This window comes from Solea senegalensis, linkage group LG3 (assembly GCF_019176455.1).
Source record: "Solea senegalensis isolate Sse05_10M linkage group LG3, IFAPA_SoseM_1, whole genome shotgun sequence".
NCBI classification, from domain to species: Eukaryota; Metazoa; Chordata; class Actinopteri; order Pleuronectiformes; family Soleidae; genus Solea; species Solea senegalensis.
The window spans coordinates 66,634-90,257 of NC_058023.1; the positions used below are offsets into that span (position 1 = coordinate 66,634).

A 23,624-nucleotide genomic window follows, 5' to 3' on the forward strand; every position below is an offset into this window, starting at 1 on the left:
GCTCTGTCTCTGAGGACAGACATCTCTGTTTGTACAGTTGATGATCAAAGTCTCACTTGAACTCAATCATGAACGTTCTCCTGCTCGTCTTCCTCACACATCAGTGTGGGTGCAGCTCAAATCCAGTCTAACAGGCTCAGAAACGTCCTCCACACACAAAACCAGCTGAAATCAAAACCCCGACATTAGTCTTCATCAAACAACAAGCTCGCAGAACCAGCTGGAGCTTTATTACCAACCTCCCTGAGACCCTGAGCTACGAGAGGTGGATCAGGCCGATCGTGATACAACACGCAGCACACACACAATCATTCACATTTCAACCAAATCAACATTCCCACAACAAGCCCCGCCTTCTTTAGAGGGAGATCAGCGCCGGCCCCGCCTCTCTGCCTGAAGTCATCAAAGATCAAATCCTCACATCTTCCCACTGAGAGTCTGGAAAAGGACTGTGGCTCCGCCCACGCTGGGAAAGAAGGGGGTTCACGCGCTGCTGCAGCGGCGAGCTTCAGTCTCTGCTTCCCAGGACCGAGGCCTCGTCCCCGGGGGGTCCCTCTGTCCCTCTGTCCCTCTGCTCCTCATCGTCCTCACAGCAGGACTCTGCAAACTGGACTCTGACTTGGTTCAGATGTCAGCGCGTCTCCGCCTCATAGACAACAAGACAACTCCGTGCTCTCTGATTGGCTGAAGCAGCTCACGTCCTTCATGTCGTCCCCCGCGTGACATCATGTCGTCGTGTCGGAGGCTCGACATCATTCAGTCTCAGGGGTGAACACATGAATCATCCGGTGTCAGCACAAACTGATCCATGACTCTAGTCTGGTTCTCGTGCTGGTTCTCTGCTGTTTGTAAGCAAATAATGCCGTTCTCATAGAAACACCGAGACATTCTGGGATGTCTTTGTTTCCGATTGTTATGTAATCAATGATAACAGGAAGTGAAGTGGTGTCATGGCCGGAGCTCAGGGCCTTTGTCAGGATTCCCACTGTCAGTGAGGAAATGAAAGAAAAGGGAAGCTGTCTTTATGGTTAACCCATGAAGACACAAATACTGCAGCAGAAGTGCTGAGTGGGCAAAGACGGACGCGTCTCACTCTCAGTCAGTGAGACACAATCATTCTCTGACCTGCTCCGAGCAAACGTTCTTCAGGAATCTGTGAAATGTGCTGCGTGGGAGGAGAAGTTTGACACATGAGACCAGGACAGCGCCGTGGGAGAGGTGCGGCTCGCTCACGCTCTCTCTCTCTCTCTGTCTCTCTGTCTCTCCCTCTCTGAGAGAGACAGACGGACAGAGAGAGAGAGAGAGACAGACAGATAGATAAGACATTCCCTGAAGCTATAATCATTTCCTCTGCAGTGACAGCTCGCTCAGCAGCTCAGACTCAGAGAGGATGTGAGCGAGCACAAAAGCAAAGAATCTGTCCCAGTGTCTTCATGTCCGTCAAACTCTGGACAGACGTCTCCTAACACGTGTGTGTGTGTGTGTGTGTGTGTGAACAAACACAGAGTTTAAGCGTCAGCGTCGTCACACACTTTACCTCCTGATGGAACCTGGAGCTGCTTTCACTTCCTGCTCTGACGAGGTTCAGCTGAGCTGATACTAAAGTGTGATGTCATCAGACTGCAGGTCACTGATTGGTCAGAGGGTGACGTCATCAGACTGCAGGTCACTGATTGGTCAGAGGGTGACGTCAAAGTGAAAAAAAACACGTTCACAGAGGAGTGAGGTGGATTCAGAGACGACACCATCGTCACCACGTTCACTGACTGAACCACTGAACCATTCTGTCAGCTCATCTGAACTAATGACTCTAATGACTCTAATGATTCTAATGACTCTAATGATTCTAATGATTCACCTTCACCCATAACAACACGCGTTTGTGTTTGTGTCGCAGAGAAAACATGTATGATGGAGAAGCTTCATAAGTGAGTGCAGATAGTAAGAAAGAAAAGAAAGGAGCTTCAGGAGTTCAGGTTTCGCTCGTAAAGCTTTGAATGTGAGATGGCGACCTCTATAAAGCAAGGTCGTACTTTCACTTTCTCTCTGTGATCAAATGTTACACAGGAAACACACGTGTATTGTGTAAATGTGCGGGACCTGAGTGAAGAGGTCACATGACGTGTTTCCATCCACTTTAAAGAGATAAACAGCGACGATGAAAACTGTTTTTATAGATTACAGATTTGCATCATGTCACAAGAAAGAAAAAGAGAACAGCGCCACCTGTTTCTGTTGTGTTGTTGTTGTTGAGTCACTGAGAAACAGCAGCGGCCGACAGACAGACAGACAGGCACACGGGCACGTGCCAGCACGTCGAGCGCTGCACCCTCTGCTGACACCACAGGAACGCTGTTTCCCACACACTTGACAAAGCAAACGTGTTCTCACAACTGTGCTTTCACATGATAACGAGGACGCTGACGTAATCAGAAGATCAGCACATAGCTGGAAACATGGTGGCATGACTGCAGAGGACAGAGGGAGAGAAAAGGTGTTTCAATCATCTCCTCTCCAGATGTTTCTCATCACACCTGCTGGAGCTTCACATCATTGATTTGTTCTTTTTCTAATATTACAAACAATCACCAGCTCAGTTTGTGTGTGTGTGCTGAGAACTCACTGACGTTCACATGAAAATGCTTCTGCGATGTCAGATCACGCAGACAAGACTCGGCCTGTGGCACATTATCACATTATATCACATTTCATTTTTCATTTGAGGCCCTTCATTCATTTCTGACATTTACAGTTGGATTGGTGCCCCCCCCCGGCCCCCCTGCCCCCCTGAGGCCCCAGCCACTCTGGAAAAAGCCAGTGCATCTGATTTGCATTGCCTGGCTCCTCTTGTGTGTTCTGTTTGGCTCGTGCTGCTGGAGGAGGAGAGTGAGACCAGTATGATGTCATCATAACAGGCTGCAGATGGGGCTCTCTGCAGCCCTCATTCTCTTCATGAAAAGCAGGGAAGTATTAAAGAAGAAATGTACATATATTAAATATCTGTGAACATGTTTGTTCATCTGAACTCACTGAGAAAGTCACTCACCACACACACACACACACACACACACACACACACACAATCACCTGACAACACGACTGTGCTTTGATACACACACACACACACATATTACTCCCTCATTCCTGAGAGCAGCATCAGCATCAGCAGCAGCATCAGCAGCATCAGCATCAGCATCCTCCCCATAGCAAAGAGAAAGTTTAACAAGAGCTAGAGAGTGTGTCAGTGTGTGTGTGTGTGTGTGTGTGTGTGTGTGTGTGTGTGCACTCGGTCACACTTTAAACAAACCTGGAGATGACTTGTGAGCGTCCTCCCAGAAGACCTCAGATCAGAGGACATGAGGAGGCCTGTGGGCTGCAGCAGACCTCCTCTCATTTCCACACACACATAGACTGTGGAGATGATATAAATATGAAGGAGTATTAGGGCCAGCAAAAAAAAAAACCAGCACAAGGGAAAAAAGATCAGGCAAAAAAATGGCCATGGCTGCCTCTTCACACGCGTTGATTAAGCGGTACTTCAGAATCGGCTATAATTATAAAGAAATTCTCTCTCTTTGGCTCATAAACACGTGTTGGTGATAAGTATTAGGACGCTGAAGAGACTGTGTCGGAAACTTGGTTTGTTCAGGAGGATAAACCATACAAACATGGAGGAGGTGGCCACATTCATACTAAATGAAATAGCTGGAACGGGGCAGATGCAGGGGTAACGATGGTTGCACCTGCGTGCGATCCAGAGAGGGTATGTTGTATCACAAGATACAATAAGACAACTGATCAAGATCGCTTTGTTATGGTACGTGGTCAAGCCACTGCAGTTTGTTTTTTTGTGAAATCTGAGATTTAAAAGTGGCTCCGCCTCCTGACTGAAGACAGATCGTCAAGAATAACTTGGTATTTTGTTGTGGGAGAGTGAAACGCTTTAAAAGTCAATTCCTCTGTAAATCTTCAGGTACGGCTCAGGGGAGGGAGGTCGTCGGGAGGTCGTCACTAGGTTGTCGGGAGGTCGTCGGGAGGTCGTCACTAGGTCGTCGGGAGGTCGTCGGGAGGTCGGGCTCTTGACCTCGACGTGACATGGATGAAAGGACTTCATACGTTTACAAACCAGAGTAATAATTCATGATGAATGAACTGCAAATGAAAACATGGGAGAGCCGAGGTCTCAGACATGAACCATGCACTGGCCCATGTTCAGGTTCAGGTTCGGGATCAGGATCAGGACGGTCTGAGAGTAAAGCGTCGACGGCGGTGGACGAGATTCCGCTCACAGGCGCAGAGTTGACGCTCATCTGTCTGCAAACACGACGAGTGAAGGATCCTGTGGGTCTGGCTCCTCTCTGAAGACCCCCACCTTGGTTCTGTGTCACAGAGACTGTGTGAGTTTGCCCCGCTTCACATTCCTCTGTCCAGTCTGGACTTTCCCACAGAACCCTAAACCCTGTGAATGAGAGTAGACCTTTGTTTCAGGCATTTTTCATCCTGATCCCGGCAACTTCCCCACGGTGGAATGCAGCAGGAATGCCAGCACCACCTACCTGGCATCAGAGAGTCTTTGTGCGGAAATAAGAGAGGCTGAAGGACAGAGCAGCTCACAGAGGGTTGACAACGGATCGCATTTCACAGACCTGCTCAACCTGGCTCAGGTCTCTTAATCGTGGCAAGGTGTACGGAGGGGAAGTGAGAAGAAGAAGGAGAGGAAGAAGGACAAGCAGAAGGACAAGGAGAAGGAGAAGACGGACAAGAAGGACAAGAAGGAGAAGGACAAGGAGAAGGAGAAGAAAAGGTTGTTTGAACCGTCTGTACAAATCATTAACTGGAGCGCTGATGTGTCTGATTGGCATGTTTACACAAGCGCGGCTGAACTGTGCGTCTGCGGCAGATCACTGAGCAAGGCAGCGTTTGCCCCCGAGGTGCAATTCCATTCATTCCTGTTTACTGAGAGACTGGCAGAAGATGCCATGTGATGATTTATTTATTATGATTATGATATTATCTCAAATGTTTTTGTTTTTTTTACCTCAACAAGTCACAACCAGAGTTTTTGTTTTTGCCTGAATGAATGGATTCACTTGTTATTCCTCGTCCTCAGCAAATCATCATCATCATCATCATCATCATCATCATCATCACAGCTGCATTTCCATAGCCAAGCGGGAAGAGAACTCGTGACCAGAGGGTTGTCGGTTCAAGGCCCAAAATCCCCAGAGAGGGAGAAGCCCAAAGACAAAAAAGGTGTTTAGCTCCTCCCCTTAAATGCTGGACCATGTGCTTGGTCCCCCGACAGTACAAGACCACACTTCACAACATGCAGATGAGGATGATGAGGAGGATGAGGATGATGAGGATGATGAGGATGATGAGGATGATGAGGAGCCACTGGTGGCTGAGCAGGAGGAAACCTGTGGGTGGACAGACAGACAGACAGACAGAGAGACAGACAGTGACCTGAGTCGTCAGTAAAGCCATTTCACCTGAAACCCGAGCAGCTGCTGAGACGACGGCCGATCTTCCCGGGATCTTGTGTCTGATGATGAGGAGCAGAGATAAGACGCTCACTGAAGAGTAAGAACAGAAGGATGAAGACAGGGCCGGACCCTCAGGACACACTGAGGTGATTGTTACTGAGGGGCCTCTGAGGACCAGGACCCCTGAGAACCAGGACCCCTGAGGACAGGACCTGCCGCTTAGATCACGTGACAGGAGCCCAGACTCTTCCTCTTCATCACAGAGCGGTGAAGCTCAGGTGACTCATCACAATCACACGAGGTCACAGACGAACCCTTACGTGGGAGGAGCTCCACTTTTGAAATGATAGACAAATATGCAAATGCATTTCCGATGGCCATTCATCTGTTTAGTATTTATGCAACAAACTTCACCACGGTCACCATGGTTACCATGCTCACCAGGCCTGAGAGCAAAAGATCATCATTTCCTATTTGAAACCTCCTTATGTAACCAAAGGAGAGCTGTGGGAGCTGGCTGGCCGTGAGATTTTCCTGACAGATTAGGTAATATGGGATTAGAGCACATGAGACGCAACATGCACACGGACTGTCAAAGAGCCTTGATGCTGACATGAGCGTGTTCATAAGAGTCTTCAGCCATTCACACAAAAGAGAACTGAGCACAGACAAACGACTTCCTTTTTCACAGCTGTAAAAATAAACACATGACGAAACCTGTAAATTCAGTATTTAACGTCTGTCAAGTCAAGCTTTACCACAGGATAACTCCACAGCACTGTGTGTGTGTGTGTGTGTGTGTGGCTGCAGTCATACAAGTAAAAGTATGAAATGAATTGACATCAAAGTGTTTTACTTCACTCAATAAGGTTTTCATTATATTTAAGAAACGCATTTAAAATGACGAGACAAACACGCGCGTCTGCTAATCCCAGATTGACTTTCAGTCTCTTCATAATATTCTCTTCAATCAGCAGAGTTCTGCTTCCTCATTGTTCACATGACTCCAAGTCATTCATTAAAATAACCACGTTTATATTCAACCTCACACATGCAGTGCAGCAAAAGTCACAGTAAGCGCTTTTAAAAATGGACAAAATAAACGGGGAACTTTCAACCAAAAAACTCGGAGTAAAGCTGAAAAAGGTTGGTAGTTGTTAGCATGCTAAGCTAACAGCAATGTAGCATGGTAGCTAATAATCATGATGGTGTTTGAGTCATTACATTTATATGAATCCTCTGAGACGTCAGAGGAACCAAAGATGAACAAAAACCTGGCTAGCATCAAGCTAACGCTAACATGGCTAAAGCTGTGACCACACGAGTTCACACCAAATCCACGCGACATCGTTTTCTTTATATTCACGTGATTTCCCAGCGTGTCAAAGTTAGTACGAGTTAGTTTACGATATTTACTGCACGTACGTGAGTATCACGAGGGTTCAAATCCTGGCTCGTCTGCACGCGTCCATGAGCAAAGACACTTCAGCGCATGTTACAGCGTGTGAATGAGTGAATGAGTGAAAGCTGAAGAGTAAAGCACTTCATCAACACGAGAAAAGCTCTCTATAAATACAGACCATAATACCAGCTCTGATGTTATTTAGTAGTAACGAGTAAAATGATATTAGAACAATAATAATAATAATAATAATAATAAAGTGAACACTGACATTCATTGTAATCAGCAACATTCAAACTGAGGTTTTCTACCCTCACACGGCCCGAGTGGGAAGAAACGTGGCATCATCATCCTCCTCCTCCTCCTCCTCATCCTCCTCATCATCATCATTACATTACATTACATGTCATTTAGCAGACGCTTTTATCCAAAGCGACTTACAATGGAATCAAGTACAATTAGCCAGGGGTGGAATCGAACTTGCGACCATGATGTCTTTGGTACACAAGGTAGGGTCTTAACCACTGAGCCACTCCACCCCATCTCATCATCATCCTCGCCGCTCAGCTGTTGTTCGTATTCTTCATTTTGAAACACAGAGAAGAGTGAAGCAGTCAGACTCTCTTGATCTGTGAAACAGGAACATTTCAGAGTGGTTTTCCATTTTCTCCTCGACGCTTCAGTGGTGCGCTCACCTAGTTACTGGTAAACACACGTCAACAATGACTAAAGACTATTAATGAACGTGATTTATTCTCCAAAGAAAACAAGCAAAGTCTGAGGAACATGATCTGTGTGCGTTTGTTAGGCCTGTTCCTACAAGACATTCACTCAGCTGTGGTTTTTAATCCTTTATCGTCAATAACGATAATAATAATAATAATAATAATGACAATGATGACCGCTGAAAAGAAACAAAGGTGCATAAGGTGGTTTGTGGAGACTGCAGAGATTATGATGTGTCAGAAAGTGTCTAACAACAGAGTCACACATGCAGGACACGAGCTCCACGAGAGGCTCGCGCACACACACACACACGCACGCACACACACACACACAGTGTCCTGTGATCAAACATCTCTCATGAATCCTGACGGACAGAATAAAACATGTTAGAGCTTCACTTTGACACAATCATGTGATCATTCTGCATGAACAGTGAATCACTTCATTTACAGTAAAACAGATTATTATGGCGACTTTGAACACAAAAGCCAAATGTTAACGAGGTAAACATCCCATAATTCCACGGTGAGTTTAGTGCTGGGTTTGTGTTTGTGAGTCATACTAATAAAAGTAAAACAACGTTGAAACCTTTTGTTGCTTTAAAGGTTTATCACAGAGAATCTTTCATCACACAGTCACATTAACACTTTCACCTGCTTCAGGACATTCATTCAATCATCGTTACCAACACACACACACACACACATATATATATATATATTATCATCATTTTAAAACACAACATTTCCTCTTTAAATACTCACACACAGTATCTTTATTATTATGTTCCAACATCAGCTGCTGGTATGAGTCAAGTCTGAACACAGGTTGTTCATATGTGGTCTCTGGTCTCACTGTGCGAGGACGAGGCCTCCTCCCTCCTGCCTCCTGCCTCCCCCTCCCTCCTCCCTGCCTCCCTGCCTCCCCTCCTGCCTCCTGCCTCCTCCCTCCTGCCTCCTGCCTCCTCCCTCCTCCCATTAAAGACCAGAGTGTTCTTCACATGTGATGAAGAAGAGGCTGCAGCAGCTTTAACCTCAGTGAACATCACTGAGCTGCTACACACTGTGTGTGTGTGTGTGTGTGTGTGCGTGTGTGTGTGTGTGGTCTCAGAGTGGAAAACTCTGCTCTGACTTAAGTCTTCAACGCCACCTACTGGCTAGAAATAGCTGGTGTTGTCATGATTGATATGTAAAGATATATAAAGCACAGAAAAATACAACATTTCTATTAATGATGATTCAAATTATTTCAAGAAAATAAACGTTAAATTCATGATTTCCTGGTGTTTCCACCTCTGTTCTTCATCGTTCATCATCAGCCAGATAACTGTGGTTGTTGCCTCTCGTCACGTCTGTACATGAGCATGTACGCTGTGCCGCTGTGGAAACAACACGCGCACACACACACACACACACACACACACGTCCTCAGATAAAGAAGTGAGACAGAAAACTATCAAAGAAACAGGGAAAAAAGGCAGAGAGACAGGTTTACGAGAGAAAAGTTGTTTTAAGTTAAAGCATTATTATGGTCTGTATCTCAGAGCATGGAGACTAAAAATAAATAAGTGATTAACCACAACAGAGCCTTGAGGAACTCCACCGTCAGTTTCATGCATCCTAGCTCATGTAGCTTAGCATATAGACCTTTGGACGGTCAGATTAACACGCTCCGACGTCAAATTCAAAATGTTACCAACAAGTTTACGGCTGAGTTTGTGCGTTCACCTGTACACTGCGTTTCCGTATGTTCTCTGCACGTCTGCCCATGAAGACTGTCGGAGAGAAAGAAGAAGAGCGTGAGTTTGAAGTTAGAAATCCAGACAGACACAAAGTGAACGCACCCTCTCCACGTGGCTGTCGTCAGCGTGATACCAGCCCTGGTTCACTCTGTCACGGACGAAGGCCGTGTAGTGGCCAAACGTGGCATCTCCACAGTGCACGACGACTGCATACAGAGTGTATGTGCACTCACTCTAGAAGAACAGACACACTTTCAGACGACGACACAACAACAACAACAACGACGACGACGACGACAAAGACAAAGAACTGGACATGAAATACCTGAGCAAAGTCTGCGGAGAACCCGTCTTTAGCCATCTCACAGAAGTCAAGGGTCTCTGGAAAAGTTACCAGGCAGTTGAGTTTTCGGGCGTAACCATGGCGATTTCTGAAGCGTTTCAGGTGCATGCACACGATACGAGGCAGGGAGAGAAGTTTGACGCACTGAAAAACAATTTTATTTTACAGTCACATCTGTGGCAACCTTTCAAAATAAAAGTGTTTGATGTGTACACTTCACAATAAGATGCATCTGTAAATATCCTAATATAAAGGTCCTCACCTGTTTAGACGGAGTCTTGGTTTCACAGCGCGCACAGAAGCAGGAGTTTATGTCCCGCAGCTCATGAACCTCCAAGAAGGAGGAAATACAATCTTCCTGAAAAAGTTCACGTGAGAAAAACTTAGAAAACATGAGTGACTGTAAACATGTGAACATGAATCTTCTATTTAAACCATTCACACCAGACGGTTGTGATCTTCCTTCACACGCAGAGGCAAACTGAGCAGGTAGCTGCTGCGCGTCTGCACGGACGTGCACTCCAGGCACTGCAGGTGTGTCTCCACAGACACTTTATACAGATCCTGGATTTCAAGAGCCTGAACGAGGAAGAGGAAAAAACAAGGACGGTATCAATGAGGCGTCGAAGAGGAAGAAATAAAAAAAGACGACAAACGTTGAGACCGACCAGCTCTCTGTCGTCCATCTGCTGATACATGGAGTTCAGGATGGAGAGGAACACTTCATCTGCGTCGTGCTGCACGTTCACTGCAACGCCACAACATTTTCACCGTCACAACATGTGAGATGAATGTGTGAGTGTGTGTGCGTGTGTGTGTGTGTGCGTGCGTGCAAGGTTCTAACGTGACACGGCGTTCCTGTCCAGACAGTGGAGGAAGTCTCGATGAGAAACCTGCTGAGGAACGTCGCTCGCCATGGCGAGCAGAAGCGTCTTCAGCTGCAGAGGAACATTCAGACTCGCTGACCTGACGCCAGCTGTGTTCCACCTGGTGAAAACCACCGTTCACTCAGTCACAACATCTGAAACACTGTGAACAGAACAAGTGAAGGTTCTTACTGCTGCAGCAGGTCTGACAGCTCCCAGGTGGCAGAGAGCGTCTGCAGTAACGTGTTCACACAGCAGGACAGGCGGTAGTTTCTGAGGCCTCTCATCGTTAATCCAGCATGAGATCCGTCTGTGAAAAACAAGCTCACCGTGAGAATCTCACCTCAATTTGATAGATTAACAGCGTAATAGATATTTATCATCAATCAGCTGCTATCTAATATTACGTTATTACTCCTATTGTTTTTTGGCTCCTCCCACTCCAGGGAGCGCCGCAGCTGATGATCCAGACACAAACAGCACTGTACACTGATGTGACTCCTCCCTGCGTCTGCGGTCACTTTACAATCCAATAATAAAGAGCAATGGGGATTGGGTAATTACCCTTGGACTTACAATACAAAAATTCTACACACATATGTATATACATACATACATACATATACATATATATATATATATATATATATATATATGGCATGTTGACTGTAAAACTGTAAATAAGAATCAGCAGAAGCATTTTAGCTGAGTCATGTTTGATTTCTTCTTTTTGTTGCAGAATGATGTCTTTAACATGACTCGGCACAAATGTATCGTTAATAAATGGTCTAAAATAACTGAATCAGATCAAACATCGGTATCGGTAGAAACTTGATTTATTGATATCAATATCGGTATCAGTGACAGGAAAGTGATATCGTCTCGTCCCGAATGTTATCTATGTTATGTTATGTTATGTATCGCGGCATTTATTTAACTCCTGATTTCTGTCCAGTATCACAATGAAGTGATAACATGACATCATGATGGCGACAGTATACACTTCTCTCTGTGATATCTCAGTGTGTGCAGAACAACAGTTTACAAGAGTTATTTTAGAGTTTCACACTCACCACGGCGAAGAAAGTCTCTCAACACGAACATGAGGACGAACGTCTGTCTGTGTCACACTCAACTTTAACTTCATTCTCAGTCTCCTGCGTCACTGCACCGCTTCACTGAAAACGAAACTAAACACTGCGCATGCGCAGCTCCGTTTCCCTGCTGACGTCATCTACACTTTATAATGGGAGGTTTTTGAAGCTAACATTTTACTTAAAACATGAGTTTGAGTGTGTAACTCATGTGTGTATGTAACTAGAGTGAAAACAGCTAATTACCTTATTTTTAAATGTCATCTATTTTCTTTCAGTCTGAATAAACTTTTAAAGGAAACTAAGAAAAAATGAGTTTTATTAAATTATAAAAGCTCTTTTACACCTGTGATTCTGTCAAAATGGCCGCCATTATCTTACACACTCACTTTATTAGGTACACCTGTCCAAATGGACACGACTCGCCGAGGTCAAAAACCGAGAACCAGGACGGAGAAGAACGTGATTTCTGTGACACACACACAACTGTCAACCAGGTCAGAGGTCAGAGGTCAATGACCTGATGAGTTTAACGTGATAGAAAGCGCTCAGATTTATCAGGTGTCTCCTGTTCCTAATAAAATGGCCACTGACCAACTTTACTCATTTCTTGTTTTTTGTCATCGTCATGGAAACACTGAGAAATCCTCGGCCCTGCAGACGTTCACTCAGTAATGATATGTAATGATAATGATAATGATAATAATAATAACAATAATAACAATATTAATAATCATAACAATAACATATGAAGTGAAGTGGGCGTGAACGTCTGTAAAGACTGACACACGAGTCGTCCTGAGTTTGTGGAGAATTTTGACGGCAATAAAATGTCGGTGGTTTCTAACTCGCGAGTGAAAACAAGCAAATATAGTTTGGGAAATGTTCTTGTTCTGTGTAACGTATGATTTTCTCTGGTGGGCGACGCGGTGGTACAGTGGTCAGTGTGGAGTTTGCTCCAGAGGACATGGTGGTGATGCTTAGAGACTGTGATAACCTGTCCATCAGGAATGGTGATATGGATTTTATTGGCTGTGATGACTGAACTTAAAAAGAATGATTTAAAAAACGACTCTGCTCTGAGGAGCAAACGTGGATCTCCACATCTGCTTGAGCACTTGGAGAAGTTTGGAAATCCACATGAAAGACGACGGGAGAGCTGAAGGAGGAAAACAGAAGAAATGTGTTCCTGATCAAATACGTCTGGTACGTGGTGATGAACGTGAGACAGGAAGAACATTGGCTCATCTCACCTGGATCCACGCGCACAAACAGCAGGTAGAGAAGAACGACCGCCACGAAGATCCTGCGCAGAGGAACCGAGCCGGAGCGCGTCACAAACACTTTTCTGTACAAACACGTGAGCACGGCTTCAAGTTTACGGACGACAGCGCCTGAGGAAGACAGACACACTCACAACACACTCAATATTTGTACTTGAAGATAAAGAGAACTCTCTGACCTTCAGTCTGAGCAGAACTCTCAGAGTCCGTGTCGGGGTTTGGAGGCGGTTCTCCGTTCTGTTGCTCTTTTTCTTCAACGACACTCAGCGCCGTCCGTCTCTGGTCTTCTGTGAACGCTCCGCCTCCGACCTCGCCCACAATCAACTCTCGAGCCTCGTCCGTGTGTCCGAGCGGGACGAGGACGTGCAGCAGGTGCAGCTCGGCCACCGTCCCGAACCCTGACGCGCTGCTGTTGGACGAGCAGTGCAACCAAACTGTGGCTGCCTCCTGCATCGCAGCAGGTTCTCCCACCTTAGAGTAGAGGAGAATGCTGCCGACACACAGAGAGAAACGCGCCATTTCAATGAAAAGTCATCTGTTATGTTTCTCACATTTTGACGTTATTGCACATGTGTCTGATATTAACACTGAATATGCACTTATTGTGAGTCGCTTTGGATCAATGACATGTAATGTAAATGTAAATAAAGTAAATAAAAGAGCAGCTAACAAAAGGTTTGATAATAAAGAGATTATTTCTCGTTAATGTGGTTGTTGACAATCTCAATCTCCTAGTACAAAGTTGCAGCTTCAATGTTTTTTTATGTCTCATTTTGTGATTTTAATTCTAATTTCTTCTTTGTTGTGCAAGAGTAATTATTTACTTCTTTTCTATATGCATGTGTCTTTGACTCAGAGATTTTGTCAAATGAAGAGATACAAACATTTAACCTTTTATTGGCTGGTTTTTGTTTGTTTACTATAAAAACCTTAGAAAAAACAGTGGAAACCCCGGTGATGTTTTTTCTGTCTCATGAACCAGTGACAGATCAAAATAATCAAAACCTTGATTTAACGAGGAAACATCAATTCCTGATGAATTCATGGAGCCAGTGTGTGAGCTCCACTCACCACATCTGCATGATCTTTGCTGGTATTGTCTCCGGGTGTTGGTACTGCTGCAGGATCCAGGGGAGGACCCTGGTCCACTGATTCAGCTCAGCCAGAGCTTGAATCCCTAAGATGCAGAAACCAGCTTTTAATTCTCCACACCTGCGAGAAAAAGAAAATCTGATTATTGACCCATCACAAATGAGGTTCTGCTTCATTAGGATCATTTGTTCTCCATCCATATATATATATATATAGACATATATATGAAGAAACAGCCCTTTAAATAAATAATACATTTAAATACTATTAAATATGTGCAATGCAACAAATGAAAACAAGGTAAACAACATAGTATGTACAAGTAAACAGTGTTAGAATGTTCAGTATTGCACAGGGAATGAGGCTGGTTTGGTGCTGGTTTTAGAGCTGGTTTGGTGCTGGTTTTAGTGCTGTTTTAGTGCTGGTTTGGTGCTGGTTTTAGTGCTGGTCTTAGAGCTGGTTCTGGTTGTAATGTCGATGTTCACGTGGTCTCGGTCTCTCACCTGTTGTCCTCTGAGTTCATGCTGGACAGACTCTGCAAACCTCTGTCACACGTGTCAAACGCCGCGTGGAAATCACTGTGGACCATCATCTGCTCTGCAGCCGCGTCCAACATGGTGGACATGAAGAATGCGTGTGGAAGCAGAAGCAGAAGAGAAAACCCACAGAAATCACTTATTTACAACACCAACAGTCGTCAGTCTCGAGTGGGGATTCAATGAATCCATGAAACGTGTTTATTTCCACGCTCAATTCCTCCGTCTACGTTTGTTTACCACCCGTGTCCACTCTAACTTCCGCGTTTGGGACTGAGAGCCAATCAGAAGTCGTGTTCTTCGCGTTGAATGAAGGAACCAATCACGTGGCAGCTTCTTCGCTCTGTGCGTGTTTTTTTTTCTTCCGCTCGCGCTGTAAACACGTGTCACTTCACGGTGTCCACACGGAGCGTGGAACAATCTAAAACATAAAGAAAACAACGTAAGTGATATTTTTACTCTTTGTTCCACAGAAACGCTGCTAACGCTAATTAGCCTGGCGTGTCACGTAATGTAGCGCTAAAGTTAGCTCCGTGTTTTTGACGTAGGCGACGTCTGTGTAGCTAACTGTTAGCACACGTGTGGTCGTTTTAAATCACTTGTAAGCGAACAATCGACGACGTCATAGTTAACTAATATCTTCTACTAACATGTTCTATCGATATCTTACTAGCTATCAATATATAGCTTGTTCAAAGTCTGCATGCACTATGTAGCATCGACAGCTAACGAGGCAGTAAACTGGTTCTATAAACAGTGATTTTCAACTAAGTTAGAATATAGATAAACGTAGAATTCATGGAATTAAAATTGTGGTTTGACATAAATAAAGTGGCGTTAAACTTTGTCAAAACAGAAATAATGAAAACTTACATTTTCACCTGCATGATGATGATTTCTTTGTTTCACGGAGCAAAGAAACTAGAAAATATTCACATTGAAGAAGGTGAAAACCCTAAAAAAACAACTCTTAAACATATGAATATGAATTATCAAAATAGTTGATGATTAATAGATAGAAGAGTTTAAGAGCCGTGTTTCCCCAAGACTCAAAATGTCAACATCTTCAAATGTCTCGTTTTGTCCTTAAACCAAAAATAATCAGTTTACTGTCACACAAGAGCCAAGTATGAGGAAAGATTTCACAGATATGCACGTTAAGAAATAGTCAAAGCGATAGACAATTATCAAAGTATTGTTGTTGATGAGTAATCCAATTATCAAATGTAAAATAGTCAGGAAGCTTTTAAAGAAAGCGTGTTTCTCTGTACTCGGCCCCAGAAAGATGCCTCATCAGGAGTTCTATAAATGTTTCCTCAAAGTTTAAATCTCTGAGTTATTTTTACTTTCAGAACATCCTCAAAATGGCAAAAAGCCTGCGGAGCAAATGGAAGCGGAAGATGCGCGCCGAGAAGAGGAAGAAAAACGCTCCCAAGGAGCTGGCTCGTCTGAAACAAGCCCTGAGTCTGGATAAGAAAGACGCCGTGATGACAGACATGCAGGAAATTGCCACCGTGGTGACAGCTGACAAAATCAAGAAGCAGACGGATGCAGAAGTGTCAGCGATGGACGGCGACAGTGAGTGACTGAGCACAACCTGGTCCACAGCAGGAACACTATCACACAGTCTAATAACAAGAGTTTGTGTTTGTGTTCCAGGTGGCAAGATGGACACGGACAGCAAGCGCAACAAGAAAACACAGCTGGATGAAAATGGACAGTATCCTGTGTGGATGAACCAGCGACAGGCCAAGAAACTGAAAACCAAACGTGTGGCAAATAAAAGCGGCAAAGGCAAGAAGAAGAAGGGTCTCGCCTGGTGAACCACAGGAAACCTTTGCTTTAAAGACTTCATCGCTGTATCTATGTATCCATGTTAACTAACACTTCCTGTTACTGTGCTCTCACTTACGAGATTCATGGTTGTGCCACAGAGTCAAAGTCATTCACGGCTCATGTGGAACAGATCCAACTGAGAATCTGACTGCAAACACAACATCAACTGTTCCTTTACAGAGCAACAACACAGATTATGATCAGGATTACATACAGCTCCAATGAAAGGTGGTGAGCGATTGTTGCCGTGATGTTTGTGAAATCTGACACCGATGACAGAAAGGAGCCCATGTGTAAGAAATCTGTTGATTCCAGTTTATTGCAAATAAAAGATCTGATTATAAACGTGGAGTTTGTGTAACTACAGCCACAGAGTGAGAGGAACAGAGAATCAGACGTCTGTCTTTTGTATAAATTACAGTGTGAACGACTGAAGAAACCTGACATGGTGCAGAAAAGAAAGTAAACTACAGGAGCTTAACATAAGCAGCAGGGAACAGACCCACGAGTCCGTGACACTCTCCCTTCCACCAGCCTTCATCGATCATCTCGATGTTGTTGATCACATCATCTGGGTTGAAGGAGATTTCATCGTCTGCCTCTGTAGAAATGAAAGTGTTGACATTTGTTCCTGCAGGTGTGAAAATGATGATCGAAGCTTAATGGAAGTGTCGTACCTCCCTGATAGTCGTAGATGGCCACCGCCTTCTGTCCACACGTCAGGTCTTCATACTCGTTGTCGTCGTCCTCGTCTGTCAAACAAAACGCGAACATTTGCATTTTTGTTTTTTGATTTAAGTGTTGACGTTGAACTGCGGCAGACGCAGACCTGCCACAGGAGGAGCCGGAGGAGGAGGTGAGCTCTCGATCTCCTCGTAGTCTCCGTCAGCATCTTCCTCTACTGTGCGCTCAGGCAGCGGCGGAGCGTCGAGGAAATCGTCTGAGCGAGGAGGCAAATCCGGTGGCTGCTCATACTCTGGTTCATCCTGCAGAACAATCACAAGTTTATAACTCCTCTCTCAACAATTCTCCTCTAATCTGGATTAAGACAGAAAGCAAACAAAAGGGAGGTTGTGTAAATGTTCTTTGTGTAAGAACTAGTGACCTCTCCTGGTGAGACTGAGACAGTGATGTTCTTAGTTTCCACGAGTCATCGCTGCTTTAAAACGTGAAACACACTCTGGCTAATTTGTCAGTTTCTGCTGCTGTAGAAACATCAAAGCACAAGGTGGCGCTACAGGGACCTGAGGTGGCAAAAGAAGCGCCGACTAAATGTGGGAAATAAATACTTGCTTTGAGAGGATACAGACGGTTAAACAAGTGAAATGTTTCTTATTCTAAGTCAAAATGAACACAACATTTTACTTTCACTGCTCGTTTCTTTAACAATGTGAGTGACTTGAAATTGTTTGGGAAACAATGATCGACATTTTTCAACTGAACTCATCGATTAATCAGACAAAGTTCAATGATGAATGAATAATGAAAATAATGGTTAGCTCCAGCCCTGATTCAGGATGGTGTTGATACTGTGATGATTCATTCTGTCACAGATGTTGATATGATTCATAATGTGACATAATCCTGTCTTTCATTTCTCACGTTATTGTGCGTGTAAAATAACTAACTTTAAGATTTAATAACTAAGTTAGAAACAAAAGGGTTCATATTTTTTAGTGAATTTTGAGTCAAATTTGACTGCTGATCAGAAAGGTTTTACCTCTGGCTCTGGTTCTGGTTCTGGTTCTGGCTCTGGTTCTTGTATCTCTGCCGTGTGCTGGTGTATTTCAGGTGGCGAGGCGTCGTCCTCCGGAGCCTTGTGAGGAGCAGGTGGAGGACACGTCGTCTCCTCTCTGCTACTCTGGTCCTTCACCACCAAACACAAACAAGTGAGAAATACAATCAGCTCTCAGCTGTGATCATGTGTTCATGTGATCACCTGCTGCCTGCGTTTGGCCTCCTCTCGCTCCCTCGTCTCCTTGGCTCGTCTCCTCGCTCGCTCCTCGTCCACTCTCTTCCTGTCCTCCTCCTGCGAGGACTTGGCCATGTTCTCAAAGCGCGCCTTCAGTTTCCCGGCGTCTGCGCTGGCTGTGTTTTTAAAGAATAGAAGAGTTTTTTAAATGAAAACATCAGCGATCGTGTTTCACTTTGGTTGTGACGTTCAAACATTTAAAAACAAAGTTCTCGTACAAGCCTCCAAGGGTTGAGTCTTCTCATAAGCAGAGGTCGGTGAGTTCATGTCTGAGAAACCTGCTGCATTCTGAAACAACATGAACAATGATTCTGTATTATTGGCAACACATTAGAAATAAATACTGTAACGAGCATGTTAATGAGTGTTTTAATTACATTGTTAAGAGGCTGAAACATGCTCGGGCCCTTTGTTTCCCTTCTGATTATTATTCTTTGTTATTCCGTGTCTTTGCGGACATTTTTGAGGACGTTAACGAGCATAAAAACTCTTGAAACTTTGCACAGAGGTCAGGTCTGGTAAAACTGTGATATTGTCATGGTGCTCGGACCCATATGTTGCACCAGGGCTCTACAGCGCCCCTTAAGGCGAAGTGTGGATGGAACGAGCCAAGATTAAGTTGCACCAAATTTAACAAAACTTGGTGGGAACATGTTAAAGCTCAAGACGAATAGAAAAGTCAATTGGGACCACGGCCTCAGCTCGACGGGAAGTCGGCCATTTTAGCAATTTGCACCCTACGTAAATGAGCGAACTCCACTGAGCGCGTTTGTCGTACCGACATAAAAACACTTGACAATTTATACGACACATCAAAGGCAAAACGTTTCAAAAGGGGGTGGCCACAGCAACCATCAACCAGATTGACACCCTGATATAACAAAATGCACGTATGTATGCTTTAATTGAATGACTTTCAATGGGACATTTTTGGCGTTAAATGCTACGAGTGTAACACTCGTTCGTACACAGTGTATTCAGAGCTGAAAATAACCAGTCAAGATAAAATCAAATAAAAACACATGAGAACAGCCAGAATTCTCCAGAAAAGTGCGTAAACTGAGCTCGGTGCAGCCGCTCGGGCACAAACCTTATCCTGGCGATCTGCTTGGACTCCGTAGCGACCGCCAAACCCTGCAGAATAATCTGAACACAGACAGTGACAGTGTTCAGTGACTTTTTTCTTTATGAGGACACACACAGTGAGAGTGGACTCACCTTTCTGTGACTGATGTCTCTCGGTCTCAGCCTTGTAATCGTAACCCACGGCTGTTTTATCCACTCGCTCCTGCTCCACGCCAAACTTACCTCCAAACCCTTTGGAATAATCTGATAGCGGAGAATGTGAGAGAAGAAAGTAAAGCAACAACACGAGCGATGACAACAATGTCACGACTGAGCGCCGCGCCGGCGTCCACTCGCCTTTCTGAGACTGATGCTTCTCCGTTTGTCCTCTGTAGTCGTAGCCCAGAGCAGCTTTGTCCACTTTGTCCGTCTCCACGCCGAACTTCCCTCCAAAGCCCTTAGCGTAGTCTGGTGGAAAAGAGACACGAGTGTGGAATCAATGAGCAGTTTCTTCCTAAAGCAAATGATGTCAAAAGTGAATGTTGACCTCTGACCTTTCTGAGACTGATGCTTCTCTGTCTGACTTTTATATTCAAATCCCAGAGCAGCTTTGTCCACTTTGTCCTTCTCCACTCCGTACTTTCCTCCAAAGCCCTTAGCGTAATCTGAAAGAGTGAAGAAGAAACCCCAGTGATGTAATGTCACTCCTGTTATTATCATTATTATTATTATTATTATATTATATACTCATAGTCCACCAAATGTCCTCTAACTCTCTGTGTTACTCGTTACTAGCAGAAAATGACTTTTAATACTTGACTTAATGTCATAGACTTTTACTAAAGTCATTTTTTCTGCTCACACACTTCCGTACCCACATACTTTTACAGTAAAAGTATTTCAAGTACAGACTGTGTCAAAGAGAGAAAAGCACCTTTCTGAGACGCATGCTGCTCCACTTGTCCTTTGTATTCAAAGCCCAGAGCAGACTGCAGAGAAAACCACGACACACACACACTCATCATCATCATCATCATCATCGTCATCATCATCAAACACTGGAAAACATGAACTACATAAAAGTTCTTTTACAGCTGCAAACAAACACAAACTCATTCTTTGTCTGGATTAAATCAAAGATATAAAAAAAAGTCACAAAGGTTGAGCGTTCCGTTTTAAATATAAATGTTGTCATGTTTACTTTTACTCATTTATTTAAAGTGAAGTTTGTCTTTGAGATGAACTGATCTTTTAATTATCTTGTAGTTATTTCATCTTGACTTGAATTTCTTTTACACTCTTTCTAACAAACTGATTTCATAGAATAATTTTGTGTGTGTTGTCTTCTCATGTATATATATATATATATATATATATATATATATATACATATATATATATATATATGTGTGTATATAGAGTATATAACCTTTAATCTGCCTTTGTGTCTAAATAAACCTCGACCTTAACAAAGATGGCGGTGTAAATGTAATGTGTGAATGAATTGTCTACAATAAATTAAGTACATATTTGCACTTTTCTACTCATTAACCTGCATTATTTATTATTTATTTCCATAAACATGTGTAATTGCAGCAGCAGCATCATCATCATCAGCAGCAGCAGTTTTCTGACCTTGTCCACACGGTCTTTCTGAACTCCAAACTTCCCGCCAAAGCCTCGCGCTGCATCAGTCTGGGAGGAGTGATGCTCCACCTGTGACACGTAGTCGTGACCCACGGCGCCCTGCAGACAAACAGCAGCACACCTGTGCTTTAGATATCATACACATTATATTCTTTATATGAGATGAAAACTAACTGTGGAACCGTGACTACTGGACCTTGTCCATGCGATCTTTCTCCACACCAAACTTCCCTCCATATCCGTACGAGGCTTTGGGAACGAAATCCTTCTGCTTCACCGACTCGTGCTCAACGGCAACTTTGTTTCTGAGCTCTGCAACACTGACAGGGTCAGAGGTCAGAGGTCAGAGACAGAGGACACAGGTCAGAAGACAGAGGACAGACGTCAGAGACAGAGATCAGAGGTCAGAAGACAGAGGACAGACGTCAGAGGACAGAAGTCAGAGGACAGAAAACAGAGGTCAGAAGACAGAGGTCAGAGGACAGAAGACAGAGGTCAGAAGACAGAGGACAGATCAGAAGAGGTCAGAGACAGAGGTCAGAGGACAGAGAGACAGAGATCAGAGGTCAGATCAGAGGACAGAAGTCAGAGGACAGAAAACAGACAGTCAGAAGACAGAGGACAGAAGTCAGAAGACAGAGGACAGAAGACAGAGGTCAGAGGACAGAAGACAGAGACAAATCTGATATCTGCAGAAATAATAATGTAGACTTTAAAAGACAGTTCTGTGACTGATGATTAAATAAATCAAACCATACAGAATAAAGTGAATGAATCATGGTAGTTAGACAGCAGTCAGACTAGTTAGTTAGTTAGTTAGTTAGGTTGTAGAGGTTCTGATGATAGTAGTTTTACAAAGGCACATACGAAGGTTAATATAGAAGAAAAGAGCTTTGATGATGCACTTTAAAGGCAACAGTGCTTTGATACCAAGTATAACATAAACAGATGAACAGAACGATAGTGTTGCCTGTAGAAAGTTCTACAATTTCTGTGTCGCACACAAGCTGGTCGTCATCATCTTATAGTACCCATATTAGGAGACACTAACAGAGAGACGGCCTCCGCTCTGCTCTCACTTCCTCTTCCTGTTGCTTCACAGCAGTTGAAAACTCTTCTCACCTGATGTGCTCTTTACGCCCCGAGCCCTCGATGGTCTTTGCCCCCCAGCGCTGCTCCTGCTCCGATACGTCGTTCTGAAACAACACAACACAACACAAACAACATCAAGTTTCCACTGAAGACGTCAGCAGCAGCAGTAACAGTAGCAGCAGCAGCATCATCACCATCACCTCAAAGTCAGGGTCGGTCTCCCAGTCGTCTCCTTCTGCTGCAACCTTCATGCTCACATTGTGACCCACGACTGACTTCCACATCTGTGGGAAATAAAACATTTACATTAAAGGTTATTTTATGTATGTATATATATATATATAGATATATCTATATGTGTATGATGTTTCTCTAGTGACTCTGCTGACTGAAAACAACATATGACCTCAGCTGTTTTTGCTCAAGTCCTAAAAAGGAAGTTGAAGTTTTATTTCCTCATCAGAAAAAGCAGGTTAAAACTTCATGTTTAAAAATGACTTAAAACAACGTCATATGATAAGATAATTACAGTGAATTACACTTAATAAACTACAGAAATACACTGAAAACAAACATTTGAAATGTTAAATATTAACATTAGCTACATTTCTACGACATTAAATAGTGATTGCACTTTAATGAACATGGTATTATTGTTAGTGTAGACGCAGCACAGGTGCACATTCAGCCAAAGAAAAGCTCTTCGTGTGTGTGTGTGTTCATGTCACTTATAAACTTAGAATAAAATGACAGAACAAAGCTGATTAAAGTCTGCGTCTCCTTCCTGAAAGCAACAGGAACATGAACAAGTTTAAAGAAACGTAGAAAACAACGTTACCTTGGACTTTTCTGCGCAGTTTGTCCTCGCTGTTGTTTTGAAAGTGCGTTTAAATCACACGCGCTGAGCTTCTTCACCTCACTGAGGCGCTGTGACGAGACACGTGCACGCGCACGGATGGACATTGTGACGAGACACGTGCACGCGCGCGGACGGACATAACTGTCGGTTTCATCCTGTTGTTCTGCACTTGCAACAGCAGGGGGCAGCATCACATTCTACATAAAGCGTTTTAAAATGGACGTTTTCGTCAATATTCTTTATTCTAAAACTTATTTACCTTCCTGCGGTGAAAACTTTTATTGTTCTTGTTTGTCAATAATTAGAATGCATTTTCAGATTTTTCTGCTTCTTAAATGTGAATATTTTGTAATTTCTTTGCTCCATAGAACAAAGAAATCATGAAAACTTAAGAATTATTTTGGTTTGTGGACCAAACATCATTTCTGACAAAACCACTCAAAAAGAATCTACAGATGAATGGATTATGAAAATAATGGTGTGTTTCAGGCCTAATCGGCTCATTCCAAAAGTCTCAGCGGGATTCTCTCGTGTCTATGTCAACGTTCCAGTGGACTGTTATCATCCTAAAGTTCCCTTTTAGT

The 23,624-nt window shown here is 43.8% G+C and overlaps 4 protein-coding genes across 7 annotated transcripts; 1 reads left to right on the top strand and 3 right to left on the bottom strand.

Annotated features, from left to right (window-relative positions):
• Positions 1-8,545: 8,545 nt before the first annotated feature.
• Positions 8,546-12,588, bottom strand: LOC122766401 (ubl carboxyl-terminal hydrolase 18-like). Its single transcript, XM_044021232.1, has 10 exons — positions 11,638-12,588; positions 10,757-10,874; positions 10,543-10,685; positions 10,367-10,446; positions 10,143-10,277; positions 9,961-10,056; positions 9,681-9,842; positions 9,458-9,589; positions 9,342-9,388; positions 8,546-8,992 (listed from the first exon to the last, which is right to left on the bottom strand). The coding sequence occupies exons 1-10, from the start codon at positions 11,666-11,668 to the stop codon at positions 8,929-8,931; spliced, it is 1,008 nt and encodes a 335-aa protein (XP_043877167.1). The 5' UTR covers positions 11,669-12,588; the 3' UTR covers positions 8,546-8,928.
• A 79-nt stretch (positions 12,589-12,667) lies between these two features.
• pex26 (peroxisomal biogenesis factor 26) lies at positions 12,668-14,859 on the bottom strand. Its single transcript, XM_044021233.1, has 5 exons — positions 14,537-14,859; positions 14,013-14,153; positions 13,121-13,431; positions 12,912-13,052; positions 12,668-12,817 (listed from the first exon to the last, which is right to left on the bottom strand). The coding sequence occupies exons 1-5, from the start codon at positions 14,656-14,658 to the stop codon at positions 12,720-12,722; spliced, it is 813 nt and encodes a 270-aa protein (XP_043877168.1). The 5' UTR covers positions 14,659-14,859; the 3' UTR covers positions 12,668-12,719.
• Positions 14,860-14,940: 81 nt separating this feature from the next.
• On the top strand, positions 14,941-16,750 carry llph (LLP homolog, long-term synaptic facilitation factor). Its single transcript, XM_044021235.1, has 3 exons — positions 14,941-15,011; positions 15,922-16,147; positions 16,229-16,750. Exons 2-3 carry the CDS (start codon positions 15,934-15,936, stop codon positions 16,390-16,392), a joined length of 378 nt encoding a protein of 125 aa, XP_043877170.1. The 5' UTR covers positions 14,941-15,011; positions 15,922-15,933; the 3' UTR covers positions 16,393-16,750.
• On the bottom strand, positions 16,707-23,137 carry hcls1 (hematopoietic cell-specific Lyn substrate 1). 4 transcript variants are annotated; one of them, XM_044021229.1, is made up of 16 exons: positions 23,020-23,135; positions 22,382-22,465; positions 22,212-22,285; positions 21,286-21,409; positions 21,078-21,188; positions 20,377-20,431; positions 19,997-20,107; positions 19,800-19,910; positions 19,596-19,706; positions 19,468-19,523; positions 18,596-18,665; positions 18,345-18,493; positions 18,126-18,272; positions 17,235-17,391; positions 17,083-17,157; positions 16,707-17,006 (listed from the first exon to the last, which is right to left on the bottom strand). In XM_044021229.1, the coding sequence occupies exons 2-16, from the start codon at positions 22,463-22,465 to the stop codon at positions 16,873-16,875; spliced, it is 1,569 nt and encodes a 522-aa protein (XP_043877164.1). In that variant the 5' UTR covers positions 23,020-23,135; the 3' UTR covers positions 16,707-16,872. The 4 variants fall into 4 exon arrangements, with proteins under 4 accessions (XP_043877164.1, XP_043877163.1, XP_043877162.1 ...); XM_044021228.1 differs by having other exon boundaries at positions 19,468-19,706; positions 23,020-23,137; XM_044021227.1 differs by having other exon boundaries at positions 19,596-19,910; positions 23,020-23,137.
• Between the last annotated feature and the right edge of the window lie 487 nt (positions 23,138-23,624).